Source organism: Mauremys reevesii, linkage group 20, assembly GCF_016161935.1.
Source record: "Mauremys reevesii isolate NIE-2019 linkage group 20, ASM1616193v1, whole genome shotgun sequence".
NCBI classification, from domain to species: Eukaryota; Metazoa; Chordata; order Testudines; family Geoemydidae; genus Mauremys; species Mauremys reevesii.
Window position 1 is genome coordinate 13721736 of NC_052642.1, and position 15187 is coordinate 13736922.

A 15187-nucleotide genomic window follows, 5' to 3' on the forward strand; every position below is an offset into this window, starting at 1 on the left:
TAACACTCTTTTTGCCTGTTGACAAACCAATCTCAATTTAAATATAGATAGGGCAGCATTCAGGCATTGGTGCAGGATTGCTTACAAAATTTGGACTTTGATACTACTAGAATATTTTAGGGAGAATGACACAGGGCAATATTGTAGCCATCTGAAATAATAAGTGGCAACAGAATTCACACAAACAGCCATAATGTTTAAAAATTCTAAATGTCAGTATTTTGTAGCGGCACACTGACTCAGATTGCTTTAAAGACAACAAATACCCCTTTGTTTACTTATTCCTCTTTAGAAAAAAGCTACAGCTCAAGGAACAGCATTGTTGCTGAGTTCTAGAAGTTTATGGAACACAGGACTCCTTCACTTTGTTGAAATGTTAGAATTAATATTTTGCTAAACTAAGAAACTCTTATTTTTATATCAAAATAAGAATGTCAGGCTCTGTAATAGAGGTAAATAACTTTTTAAGCTAACATTAACTAGTGCCATTGCACAAAAACAAACAATGTTAAGCAACAAGTGTTACTTCCAACTTTAGTATATTAACTGTTAGTGTTTTCAGCTGTGTACATGTGCCAAGAGCAATATTTACCTCAGCTGTCTTATAGCAGTAGCATGAAAGACAAATGAAGCCCCAACAGTTAGTTCAAAATGAAACTAGTTAAAAATGGAATAGATACATTAGTCAAACCCTGTGAACTTTAAGGGGGTCACACATTCTGACTTCAATCACCCAGGGTTTATCTACCCAGGCACCTTCAGGAAAGCTGATCTGAATAAACCAAAGGCAGGGATTAGTTAAGCAGTGTTAAATTCCTGTGTGGACACACTCATTCAGAATTAAAGTTGCCTTGATTCTATTTATCTTAATTCACTTTGGCAGTAATTTCATTAATTCCAGTGTCACTCTGGCGTAACTACAGAATTCCATGATTTTTAGTTACCCCCAATGTCAACCCACAGTAACTGAAATCACAGCCAGACACCATTTTGTATACTATGGTTTTGGCACACAGGTGCTTCTGAAAACTTTATGCTAAGTGACCTAAGGCCACTAATTCGCAATGAAATTCATGCACTTTGGAAAAGCATTGGTGCTTTCTTAGTTTTCAAAGCTCTGTAAAAATGTAAGTCCTCAACATCTCATGAAGGAGGTATAGGAAGCAAGTATCCCCAATTTCACAGATCAGGAGTCAGACACTGACGCTATTGTCTTTCCTTAAAATCATTCAGTAGTTAGCGCAGCCCTAAAGTTCAATACACTAGACCATGCCTGTCTCATTTGAAAGTGCTGGTTAAATGAGTTCAGTTCACTATTCCATTGCTGGGCAATACCACAGCGGTTGTCATGTGATGTGCTTTTTAATATAATCCCTGCACTGTTGGTAGGAGAAATCCATAGAAGGAAAGACCTGAGCTGAATTGAAAGGTAGTATTCTAAAACTGGTTAATGGCTTATTCAAAGCAGAGTCACTTAAATCCAAACACACACAATACACCCCACCAACTCCCATATATAGTTAATCCTTCATTTGCTCACACGTTGTTAATACTGTTTAAGGCCATCTCAGTCCAAGTGCCAACTGCATGCTGGAGCCTCCTTGCACGCCGTCTGAAAGCAGATTGGGAGAGTTTCCGAGACCGATGCACAGATCGCAAGTTTTGTGCCATTAGATGCTGATAATTGGATATTGCTTGTTCTCTGCAGAGAATAAAGGAGTGTAATTAATACAACAGAGTAATGGGCAAAGTTAGTTGGTAGTTCAGTATACACAAGCTGCTGGAAAGTGGGCAGAAGTCAGGAAACAGTGTGCCTGGTATATTGAGCAGATTTTATGAAGGCCATTAAAACAAATTCTCACTTCAGTCATGCTTTATCTGTTATAATGTGTGGTCAGCAATAGCAGCAGACAGATTAAGCAGCATATTAGGAAAAAAACATTAATGGGGATGGTCTAATTTTGCTTAAATGTTAAACATTATATGTCTAATGTAGCTTTTACATCAGTGCTTGTTTTGTGAAGGGTGAGGGACAGTTTTAAAAAAATAAAATAGCCATTGTCTATAAGTTTATCTGCACAGGGCCTAATTGGAGGAAAAACTCCAGACTCCTACTCATGTCTAGTGGAGATCAGAAGGTAGAATTAGTTTCTACCTTAGAGTTGCTAAGTATGGCACCCTCTTACCAACATATTAAGTTGCAACAGTCATGGGCTTTTCCAACAGAAATAGAGAAGATGTTCAAACCAGCAAGTGAAGGCGTGTAAATATGCAGTAAAGTGAACTGAAGTGCTAGTGTGTAAGTAGCATGCATTACCACTGGAAGTAACATGATCAACTTGTCATTTAGTGGTTACAGTCCCCCCCCTTCCACTTTCTACCATGCGACACTACAGGCATTCATGCCCCAGCGTGTTCTTGTTTGCGTATTTGTTCCTAATTAAAACACCTGCAACAACACACACTATCCCTTTCCCGTTAAATAAAAAAAATCCAGCATACACACCTTCAACACAATGGTGTAAACATTTAAAGATGTCACAGTGCAGCTTCAAGTGAAGATAATGTAAGCATTTAACTGATTTTCTATGGGAGTTCCTTAATGGGAAGGTTCGGAGAAGTGATGCTGAAGACATGTTCAGAAATTAACAGTGGGGAACCTTGCTTATTCCAGAGCCACTTACATGCAATTGTGGTATTTAAACACCAGCGAGAAAGATGTCAACTGCCGCTATTGACGCAGCATTGTCTTAACAGTTAGACATTAAGAATGGTAAAACACACACAATTAGGCAAACCAGAGTAACACTTTTCTGACATGCTTTACATTGTTAGTGAGTAAACCGTGAGAACTGAAGAGACAAAACATTAGTACCAGATGTTTTCTGGTCTGCGGTGAGAAAAACAGCTATTTGCACAGAAGTCAAACTATCGTTTCAGTGCAAACCCACACAGGGCTCACTGACCTCTAATCCACCAGCTGAAGCTGGGTTTGATGGCTGCACTGCATTACAACTGCAGCTAGGAGAGGCATGCACAGCACTGGTGACTTTGAGAAAGCAGCCGGTGGTTCTGTACATTAGTACAGTTGTTTGGTTTTTTTTAAGGTGCTCAATAAAAGTTTTGTATGTACTTGTACCCTTGAAAACAGCAGTTTTTCTCCATTCAGCCACATGCAAGTGAAGTATATTCAAAGCAAGCTTAAGAACAGCAGCTTTACCTGGTCGGTACTATCCTCAGTTACGAATGAGAGAAACTGTCATATCACTAACAAATGGAAGAATGAATATTAGGAATGAGGCTTTAGTGAACTTGAAATGGTTACTATCATTTAAATTGACACATGGCTTTTTCAGGATTTTGGCCACTTGTGCCATACATGATCAGCTGAAAATGTGACCTATATGAAAAAATGAGATTGGGGTAGAAAGAACTAGTTGGAATTGTGCAGGATTTCAGCAAGTTATCTGGAACAGTGGTTCTTAACCAGGAGGCCACAAGCAGCTTTCAGGAGCTCCACCAAGCATGGCTGGCATTAGACTTGCTAGAGCCCAGGGCAGAAAGCCAGGGCCCCAAGCCCCACCACCCAGAGCTGAAGCCAAAGCCTGAGCAACTTAGCTTCGGAAGACCCCCTGTGGAATGGGGCCCTGGACAATTGCCCTGATTGCTACCCCCTAAAACTGGCCCTGGCTTTTATATGCAGAAAACCAGCTATGGCACAGGTGGGCCGTGGAAGGTTTTTTTTAGCATGGGTTGAGAACCCCGATCTTAGAAGATATGTAGTGCTAAGCTACATCCAGATGCTTTTGTTATCTGCAAGACAGGGCCCTGTAGTCTAGATCTAGTCCCCTGATGATGCAGAATTTGTAACCAGAGCCTAGTAGAATTAATATATTAAGCCCAAATCTTGCCTCTTAAGTTTTCTTTAAGAACAACTTGAGAAAGTTTAAGAGATTACTGTGGCATCAACCTTTTTAATTTGAAACCTCATTTAGAATGAGCAACGTGGTAAGAGTTAACTATTACAAAAATCACAGCAATCTCCCACATTTCAAAAGCTTCTTATGTTAGAATCACTGTGCAAGAATTTTAGTTCCTCTTACAAAAGAAAGGCTCCCATGTCAAGAGTTTTTTTTTTTTTTTACTGGGGCTGGACAATAAAACTCATCTCGTTACTATTTTGATGATCCCTGTGAAACAAATTTGACCGTCAACACTTCAGGCCTTTCAACCTGAAATCTAGTTCATTTCAAAGTGAGTTAGGAACAGTTTCAGTGAATACACCTGCCCCCAAGTCACCCTGCCACTTTAAGTTATTTTCCTTTCTTGATAGGGTTTTTCTTTCCCACACTTGTGTGTGGAAGACCTTCAACTAGAAGGGAAGATTGTGATAATGACTATACACACTGTTGTCAAATGCACAAGCCCAACTAATTCTAGGTGTTACTTGGATCTGAATCAAGTTTTCAGGCAACATTCAAAGAATCTTATTGAAATGAAAGTCAAGTGCCTGTACACTGAGATTCTAAGAAGCCTCTATTGGCCCCATTCTGGGCTATTAACCTATCTAGAACTACTGCAAGGAGTTACCAGGCAAGATAGGGTATCAGAGGCTGAGTGTGGTGGGGAGGATTCTGATTTTACAGCAAGCAGCATGTAATCAAGGAGAATGTTTGTTACAGGCTTCGGTGGAGCTGCGAGCCAGTCTGCAGCTGTCTAACTATGCAGTGTCTTAAAGCAGAGAGGCTGCATTACAGTTAAGGCATTTCTATTGCTCTCACTCATCTTGATTATGAGCTGCGAGGGATCATTTAGTTTATATTTAGCAGTATCATTGACTCAGGATTGGAGATGTGAATCTTTAGTGATGCCATCCTCTGCTGCACAGGCAGCATTAGAGAGGAGAAATAAACATCTCCCCCGATCGCAATACTGCTTACCTCTCCTCTCCCACAATGACATCATCGAACACCTGAGAAAGACGTTTCAGCCGGCGAATTCCCATAGAGACTGATTCTAACTCACAGTCGAACTCTCTGAAGGGAGAAAGAAGCATGCAATTAGAGGATTCAAACGTTACCTAGGTGATTTAGCCCAGCCCCTTACCACTGCCAAAGTATCTATAGTATATACCCTAGTGCTCCTTCTGGTCAACTTTTAAGCCTCTAGCCCCAGGGTTCTATCACTGCCATAGCTCCCCATCCCAATGTTCAGCCTTAATCGTGCCTTAACTCCATTCACATCGCACCTAGAAAAGATGGTCTCAGAGCTAAGGCACTGGACTGGAATCCAGGGGGCATGCGTGGAACGCCCAACTCTGTCTTCACCTGATACCTTGGGCAAGGCACGATCTCTGCGCTTCATGAAATACTTTTTCTCCCCACAACCCTTTGTCCACTCTCCAAGGCAGGGGGCCATCTTTGTTTGTACAGCACCTAGCACTACAGGCATGGGCCAAGACCCTAGATACCACCACAATACAAATAAATAATTCTGGGAAACGCAGAGCAGAATAGGATGAATCGATATCCAAGTGATTTATCAAACAAACCGCATCAAGGCAGAATTTAGAAGGTTAACATTTCTTTAACTCAAGCCAGACTGGACCTGGCATAATTACATGATGTAAACTTAATATCACCCTCCCACTGGATGGGGATGGTGCAAGAGAGCTCAGTGTTCTGTCATCATGCAAAATTAAGTTTCCACGGCCTAGTTTTATGCCATACACTCACTCTCTCTGTAAATAGCTGCACGTAACAACTTTATTACCTTCCTAACCATTATAACAGCACATTGTTTCAGTGGGAAAGATTAGCAGTGCTCAGCTGCTGTCTCTCAGGTAGCCAGACACTTTAGTCACAATAATAAAACAGCAATAGGAATTACAAACGATTGCAGCTTGCCTCTTTCTGCTGGCAGGCATAGGTGATGAATATGGGCTTTTTAGAGCTGCTGCTCTCCTTGATCTCCGGAGTGGGACAGCTTCTTTTCCAAGCCAGTAAGAGAAACTCCTCCATTCTTTCCCCACCAAGCTCTTTGCAGATCTGGATGAAAGGGAGGCTCTCTTGCTGGACCTGGGGGTGCAAGTGGGATCAGACAATGGGGTGGTCATTGTGGCCAGCCTATTCTTCCGACTAGGAGTTCGAGGTGAAGTGCTTCTCTTCTTGGCAGAGCAAGTGATGCCACTTCTCCTTGCAGGGGCTTTAGCTGGAGAGATGACTAGAGACTGCGTGCGGTTTCGGCAGGACTTCTGTATTTTCTGCAAGGCAGACATATCTGGGATTATGAACTGCTGTCTGCAATAGGCCAAATCAACAAAATCCCAGCACATGATCGCTCCCAACCCCAGCTACAATTCTTAGAGCCAGGCTTAGACTAGGGAAGATGCACATCTGCCATTTCTGCGAAAGCCTCTTCCCTCTGATAGCGCTGAAATGGAGCAGTGTGCTGCATTTGATCCATTAATCTTTGGGATTGATCCGGCTCCCACAGGAACCCTGGACAAAGTTCTCATTGATTTCATGTGGAGCAGGAGCAGGCTCCTGCCTTTAGAACCTGTTAAAGATGCCTTTAAACTGAAGGCCTTTGTGCTGCTCTTCTTTCTCTAAACAAACAAGCTTCCCTTTGCTGCCCTGCTAACATACTTCAACCTGCAGGGCTCTCCCCTGGGCTTCAAGTCTACTTGCAAACTCTGAGTCATAGCAGGTCGTGCTCCTGGCTAGCAGCATTTCCTAAAATAGCTTGTGCCACCTAGCATAGGCTGCATGAAAAATTCAGCAAAACTCCCCATTGGTACAACTCCAATATTGCTGGTCCCATGAGACAAGTGCTCAGGCCTGATTCCGCAGCCTTTACACAAGCAAAAACTCCTTGCTGCCAGTGCTTGGCATTTCATCTGCAAAATAAGCTTCGAGTTAGCAGGAAGCACTTATTCCAAGTTCTTCCCCCTATGTACTTGCCATTATAGAAACAATTCATAGTTGGCATGACCTTGGTATTCTCGCTATCTGTTTAACATATGGGGGGGAGGCTAGTGTTTTGCTATTTCTAAAGCTATTCCCAGGATTTCCACTGCTTCTCTTTGCCTCGGTGACTTTAAAAGGGTGCAAAGACTGTATGTTGCAAGAGAGATGCTAGAGAAGTCTCCTCGATCTAGGTCACATGAATGTAAAGAACCGTGACTTTGCAGATCAAGGACTAAATTGCAGCAGGATCTTCAGGAATGCTATTTGATATTTTCCCTCCCCACTCCGAACTACAGCTCTGAAACCTGACCTGAACCCAAAGGAACCCGACTACACCTGTCCAGGTCAGGTCAGAAAACAACCTAACACTCTCAGGGTCAAGCCTGCCCGTAGGTAGCTGCACACCCTGTTCCTGTTGGCTCCGCAGCACACAGTGCTGAGAGGCAGTGGCAGTCAAGTGCTGATGAGTTGCAGGGCCCTTCACTCTGAGCACAGAGTGCAACAAGGCCATGGCGGCCGGCAGGAGAGGGGCATGCAGCCACTGCCCCAACAGGCAGGAGGAGCGCGAAGCCCCCCACCAGGCTGAGCTCCAAGGACGAGGCACTGACGCACGTTCATGGTTGGGTCTGAAAACGACATGACACTTGGACATGGGTCAGCAATTGGCTAATCGGTTTTAGATCAGGCTTTAAAAATTAGACCTCTTCTCCACATGCAGTCTAATTAAGGCTGTACATTTTTAACAGCCCTGATCTTTAGGAGTTTCCATAAGGTATGTCTTTGTGAATCCAGTCAGTCCATATTCAGACTATGTAAGTGGGTGATATTCTACTGATTTCATAAAATATCAGGGTTGGAAGGGACCTCAGGAGGTCATCTAGTCCACCCCCATCTCCTGCCCCTGCCTCCAAATACAGTATAACTAAAGTCCCATATTTCTCTCACCTCTGAGCTCTTAAGTTTCCATAAAGCATGTTCTTTGAGAGCCCAGAAAAATCCATTAGTTTATCAGGTCTCCTTCATTTACTATTTTTAAAGTCTCTCTCTAGTGATGTCCCACGTAATGCACTCAGAGAGGGAAAGCGGCTTTACAGTTGCTGGAGATTTTGCTCAAAATAACATGACCAAGACTTTTTTTTTTTTTGGTATATTCTTCCTACGTCACTTTCCCTTGTTTGTGCAAAAAGCTGGTTTGTGCTGCTCTTCTTTCTCTATGGCAACCAGCCAGCTATGTATTATAAAGCATTTACTAGTTATAAAATACAGATACTATGTCCGGCAATAAAGCACTTTGCAATCTACGGCTGAAGTGTGCTGTATAGAAGAGCTAGGTATTATTAGTCCTGAAACAGGACACCACGCTATGAACAGAACTGCCATCCATAGTACATTACAAGGGTCATTACCTGGGACACTGTTCCAAAGGCATTTTTTGCTGTTCTTGTGATAGCCCGGAAGCTTTGTCGCTTTTCTTTCGCTTCCAGACTTTCCCAAGTTGGATTCTCACTGAGGTTCATCTCTACTTGCTTTAAGGGCATTCGCTTTCTCAGAGACATGCGGAGCGTATTGAGAGAGCTTGAAGAAGGCTTCTTTCTAAATTTGTCAGGCACTGGGCTCTCATTTTCAAAGTCAGCCAGTAGCTGGTGGCTCCTCCAGCCAATTGTAGCCCCGACACTTTGGAACACTGATGCCATCACTCTTCGCTTCTTGGAGCAGTCTTGGTTCAAAGGGGATCAGACAAAGCTGTGAAAAATAATGCACCAAATGAGAACACAGCCCCAACACAAATCAATCCAGATGATGAATGTGCTGTGCAATATGTTTATCCTTTAACAGGTTGTTTGAAAGGACCCACCCTCATTTTCCAAATCCCCTTCAAAACATGAGACCAGCAACAAGTACCAGGCTGAGCATGTTTGGTTGGTTTAACAGGAAACGCTGTCCATTTCTGTAACTACCCATGTTTTTTGAGAAAAAAAAAGACAAAGATGTAACAGAAACTTTTCCCCATGTGTTCTGTACAAGACTGCAAATGGAGGAGGAAACTGGTTAAAGCTCTGAGAGCCAATAGAAGTGATTCATTACTAGTCAAACAGTACTTTGGGCTTCTATTTCTGTTCAGTGAAGATTCCAGTCTTTCACACCACTCTGGTTTTACATTTCCCCCCACAGGCCCGTTATCTCTCTACTTCCCATTGCCAGCTCCTCACATCAGCCCCGGTGAATCGTAAGAACGAAGTTTACTATACAAGACTAAAGATATGAATACCCTGTAATGGCAAGTGTTTGTTATGTCTGTCATATTGAGATTATGTCCTAAATTTGGAACTTGGTTAATTAGATCATTCCCTTTTGAGGTACCAGCTGAAGTCACAACTGCAGTAGTTTGCACACACAATGGACAGGGAATGGTATTACCAGCAAAAGAGATCTGCTACAGGTTATAGTTAACAATGCATTCCTGATTTCTATACAGTAGCTTGTTCAAAATTGTTTGGGAAATAATCTTTAAAATTACTTCCACTCTTGCTAATAAGCAAGCCACCCAGGGTGAATTAATGAACTGTGTCAATTCATAAGCACTGTTTAGAAAAGCCAGGCGATTGCATCCAAATGTGAGCCGAGATAAAACTGAACTAGCTTTCTCAACGCCTCACTGCATATTAATAAAGGCACTGTAGTGCGTATGCGTAATGATGTCTTAATACAGGAGTTCTCCAGTTTTTACTAAGATGTGCAGCACGGTTTTAAAGAGTTTCTTATAGATACCTTCCCCACCCATACACAACCTCCTGGACCCTCTCCCCTCCCCTCCAGCTAACATGCCCTCATCAACCGCAGCACTTGGTTATGTGAAACAGGAATAGTAGAAAAGCATTTAATATATTTTTAGATTCTTTAAATGCAGTTTTGCACACGGGAATGATGACGTACCAGCACCATGTGATCAATCAGCTCTCCAGAAACCTGTTTGATAACCTGTGCCTTACTTAGAGACCTCACTTCAGCAAGCCATTAAATCTTTGCTGAGAAGTGGTGATAGACCAATTTATTGTGTGCATTCACACAGTGGAGCACAGCGCGAAGATGAGCGAAGTGCAGATCAAAGGGCCTCTCCTGTTATATTCTGATTCTCAAGAGTCATTGTCCCAATGGGTATTGCATGTTATGCTCTTTGCATAGTAGCTGGAGAGTACGGCAAGTTCAGTTTAACCTGCTACTAATAAAGTGTGTTCAGCTTCTAAAATGTGGAGTTTCTGGGTGTTAAAGACAATAATAGACAGTTTCAAGTCACTTGATAAAATTTAACATTGATTTTCCCTAACAGCTTTAAACACCTGTTAAGTTCCTGACCTACTCTCTTCCAGAATTCACACTTCTGTACCCAGTGCTGTCTAATACAGCTATGGCCCTCTGTATCAATCCTTCTGTTATTGTTCACTGAGTGTCTTGCAACAAACACCAGAAGCATAGTGAACAAAATCAGTGCAAATGCCCATCTCTGACATCTTTTTACTGGGATTCTCCTATCCTATACGGACGGTCCTGACTAGAGGAGAATTCCTTCCCAGCTCCACATCTGGAGATTGGTTAGATCCTGAGCATGTAAGCAAGAACCAGACAGCCAAGCACCTGAGAGAGAGAGAGAATGCTCGGTGGCACCTCGGAGCCTTGTCCAGTGTCCTATCTCCAGCTGTGGCCATCTCCAAGACTTCAGAGGAAGGAAATCAAAACCCTCTATGTGGGGGGTGGGTAGGGTGGAGAAAGAGAGAATCCCATCCTGACTCCTGCAGGTGGCTGGCTGAAACCCTGGTCCCAGAAACCCATCCTCGAGGAACTCCATGACTAACCTCTCTCCAGTCCAATTCACCTTTCACCAAAAGCCTATAGCTTTCTCCCCTTTAGCCAGTTCCTGATCCACCTTACAATTTTTGTACTGATCCCCAATAGCATCTACCATAATTTAACTAATTATTTCACATGTGGTACTGTGTCAAATGCATTACTGAAGTCCAAGTGTATTAAATCTACTGCACTTTCCTTATCTTTAAAAAAAAAAATCTATTTTCTCAAAGAAGGAAATCAGGTTAGTCTGGCATGATCCACCTCTAGTTAACCCATGTTACATTACACCATTTACAGCAGAGCCTCAGAATTACAAACACCAGAGTTACAAACTGACAGGCCAACCATTCACCTCACTTGGAACTGGAAGTTTACAATCACGCAGCAGCAGAGACAAAAAACAAAAACAAAAACAAAAAAAGCAGGAAATACTGTATTAAACTACTAAAAAAATTAAGGAAAGTTTAAAAAAAGATTTGACAAGGTAAGGAAACTGTTTCTGTGCTGGTTTCTTTTAAATTAAGATGGTTAAAAGCAGCATTTTTCTTTTGCACAGTAAAAAGTTTCAAAGCTGTATTAAGTCAATGTTCAGTTGTAAACTTCTAGAAAAACAAACCATAATGTTTTGTTCAGAGTTACAAACATTTCAGATTTCAGAGTAACAGCCGTGTTAGTCTGTATCCGCAAAAAAAACAGGATGCATCCGAAGAAGTGAGCTGTAGCTCACGAAAGCTCATGCTTAAATAAATTTGTTACTCTTTAAGGTGCCACAAGTACTCCTGTTTTTTTTTGCAAACATTTCAGAGTTACCAACAACCTCCATTCCTGAGGAGTTTTTAAACTTTGCGGTTCTACAGGACCTCCATAAACTCCTTCACAATTTGTTCTAGAACAGGGGTTCTCAGACTTTTGTACTGGTGACCCCTTTCACATAGCAAGCCTGAGTGCGACCCCCCCCCCCCCAAATAAATATATAAAAAGGTGTTTTTAACACCACTATAAATGCTGGAGGCAAAGCGGTATTTGGGGTGGAGGTTGACAGCTCGCGACCCCTATGTAATAACCTTGCAACCCCTTGAGGGCTCCCAATCCCCAGACTGGGAACCCCTGTTTCAGACCCTTTGTGCACGCGCACACACACACACAAATGAGCTCGCAATAGAAGACCAAAAGCAGACAGGGCAAGTAATCTGTAATGAACTCAGATTACGCCACCGATTCCTAGCTTTTACATAGCACTTTGATAGCTACAGATAAAAGGTAGGTCTGTATCATTATTCCACATTTGATAGCTATGGGAAACTGAGGCACGGAGCAGGCCATCACCCACAGAGGCAGGCGCAGACCCCAGCGTAGGTGCTAGAACGAGGGGTGCTGCTGCACCCCCCGGTTTGAAGTGGTTTCCATCAGACACAGGGTTTAGTGTCTGGGTCAGTGGTTCTCAGCACCCCCCGCTCCACCAGTCTGCCCAGCCCAGGGGAGCCGAGTCACGGCCCCACCTGGGAGCAGGGACCAGGGACCAGGGCGGCGGGAGCCAGGGATGGGGGATGCTGGCAGGGGCAGGGGCAGCAAAACCGCAGCAGCTAGGTCACAATGCAGGGGGCCGGGCCCCCCGCCTGGCCCTCGGCGTGAAGCGCAGCAGCTGCCGGCCAGGGGCGGGGCGAGGCTCCTGCTGCTTCCCAGCCCACCCCGGGCTTGCAACACTGTAGCGGCTTCAGCTTCCTCCCCCCCCCGCCCCCGGGCAGGCTCCCCCGGAGCCGGAGCCCCCCAGGCTGCCCCAGCCCCAGACTCACCCAGCCCGGCCCCGCTTGCACCGGCTCCCGCCCGCTTTCTCTGCAATCGCCGTCGGGTTTAAATTGCGCGCGGTTTCCTTCCTCCGCTAGGATTGGCTCGCTCCTGCCTCTCCCCCTCCCCCCGGCTGCTCTCCCGTGCAATGGGGGGGACCCCCTGGAGAGGCGGGAGCCTATATAACCCGCGCGATAGGCTGCAGCGGGGCGAGCTTGCGGCGGCAGAGGGGGGTTGGGAGGCGGACATGCTGCCCGGCTGTGTAGCAGGAGCTTACCCAGCCCCCCCTGCCTGAACCAGTCTCGGTGGGTTTGCATTTGCAAGCCCTGCAGTTTGCATTGCCCCCCGGGGGGGGGGGCTGTTTTGTGCCATGAGCTTGGCCATGTCTTGGAAACCTCCGCCCCACTCACTGCCTAATACAGGGATTCACAAACTTTTGTACCAGTGCCCCCGTTCACACAGCAAGCCTCTGTGTGTGACCCCCCCCTTGTAAATTTTAAAAAAAGTTAATATATTTAACACCATTATAAATGCTGGAGGCAAAGTGGGGTTTGGGGTGGAGGCTGACAGCTCATGCCCCCCCATGCAATAACCGCCTGAGGGGTCCCAACTCCCAGTTTGAGAACCACTAGAAGGGTCAAGTCTTGCAAGTAAAAAGAGACAGGAAAACTTGTGTGTGTGAGAGAGAAACCCCCTCAGGTTTCCCATCCAGGCTGTTGGTATGGCTCCCTCACACTGGATCTTTGTAAGAGGCTCCTTGGGAGATTGCATACTATGGCAGGGGGTCATATTGCCTGCTTGCACCTGATCCAACTTTGTGGGGAATGGCATCTGTGCTTTTCAAATAGCACTAGCCACTATTGATCCCACATGCACCCGCTCTCATCCAGCTCTGTAGCTCAGAACACTGGTTAACAGATGGATTCCCCCCCATTGTACCTACACAAATTCCCATAATCTGCAGGGTCCAGTTATGAATAATTACAGACAACCATGCACTGTTACAGTCTGCCTTCTGCGCCTCCCCTATTCAGAGCAGAACCAGAACACTTACATTTTCTGTAGATCTGTCCCTAGGCCTCGGACTAGCAACTGGGCAGTGGTGGGGAAATAGACATACTTTGAACACAAGCTGGCATAAATACTCAGGTCCTAAATGCAGGGATCATGAAATCCCCCCGCCCCTTATAAAATCGGGGGATTATTAACACCAGTGTCCTACTCAAACTCCAGTTTAGCTTGTTATACAGTGCTTCAGACCTAAACTTCCACTGCTCTTTCAATTAGAGAAGATGTTCTTTTCTTACCCGTAAAATGGAGCCAACCCACAGAACCAAACAAAAAGAAGCTGTCTCTTACCAGGATAGACTTTTCTCTAGAAGACCAGGCGTAGCATTAACCAGCTTTCACAGAGCAGCTAAGTCCTTACTCAAGCTACAAACACTGCAACACTCATGACTAGACTACTAGGGAAAAAGAGTTTCCTTCATAGCTTGCACAAGACCTCCTAATTAGGCCACCAGATCCCCTCTGATTAGCCACCCTTCTACACCTGCGGAAGACTTGAACAGTGAATTAACTCTTTGCCTGCTGGCCCCTCTGCACCCTGTCATATATTTTGTGCAGCATTGCCATGCCCTGTTAAATAATTGCTGTTTCACCCCAAAGGAAGCTATGTTTTAGGGATGGATGATGTGATTGTTGTTTGCAGCTTGCAAAGCACACTGGTATCCATCAGGCTGAAAGGTATTTATATAATGTATAAGACCACAGCCATCTTCATCTGCCCCTTCCCCAAACCTCCTCTATGCAGAGATTTGTCATACTGCAGACAAGAGTTGCATCTGACCTGTGCCTGAGATACGAGAGGGAGGTGGGGTGGCATTTACCTGAATTCTGGGCTGTTTGAGATGGTGCAAGGCAGGGGGACAGGATGGGAGCAACAGTTACAGAAATCATGCAGTGGGAGCAGTGAGCCACAAACAATTGCAGCGACTTCATTGCAGATGTGTGAGGATGCTGGAGCTTTTTAGCCATCTAAAACCACAGATGTGGTTTGGTGGTTCACGGTGACCTACCCCCGCGGTAGGATTATGCACACTTTGAATAATAAAGTAACCACAACGTAACCACAGGCAGCAGCTCTGGGCCAACTCAAGTATTTGGCTCTAAGACTGACACACAAGTTGGGACCTGAGGGAGTTAGGCACATAGATTCAGTGGGGGTTGGGTGCCTAACTACCTTAGGTTGCCTTTTGAAAACCCCAGCCACGGTTGTTATTGCTAATACCATGGGCCATATCCTGTATCTCTTCCTCAGAGAGCACTCCCATTGGCTTCATAACAGCTCTGTATGAGTAAGAGCAGCTGGATCTGATGTTCAAAATGAGTTTTAATACATGTGGCTATTTAACATTATAATGAACAGAAGGGGAAAAACATCTCATTTTAACATCATCTTCCACTACTGGCAAGGCTTTGAATCAAAATCTTATATAGTACAGTATGTGCTGTATATCTGGGCTTAATGCACAGAAAACGCAGGTGCAGAGAATCAGTCTGTTTATGCGGCTCCAGAGGAAAATAAT

General features: G+C 44.4%; 1 protein-coding gene across 5 annotated transcripts in view; it reads right to left on the minus strand.

The window, feature by feature from the left end:
* Window positions 1–886: 886 nt before the first annotated feature.
* The window catches only part of PIMREG (PICALM interacting mitotic regulator), a 76598-nt gene continuing 62297 nt past the window's right edge, over window positions 887–15187 (minus strand). For 2 of the 5 annotated variants that reach the window (XM_039507597.1, XM_039507598.1), the window contains 4 exons: window positions 8375–8711; window positions 5907–6262; window positions 4941–5036; window positions 887–1702 (listed from right to left, as the gene is read on the minus strand). In XM_039507597.1, the coding sequence (XP_039363531.1) occupies window positions 1537–1702; window positions 4941–5036; window positions 5907–6262; window positions 8375–8662 (906 nt within the window). In that variant the 5' untranslated portion in view covers window positions 8663–8711 and the 3' untranslated portion in view covers window positions 887–1536. Of the gene's footprint in view, window positions 1703–3220; window positions 3268–4940; window positions 5037–5906; window positions 6263–8374; window positions 8712–12607; window positions 12744–13958; window positions 14110–15187 lie in introns of those variants that run through there. The other 3 variants (XM_039507599.1, XM_039507595.1, XM_039507596.1) reach the window with 3 other exon arrangements.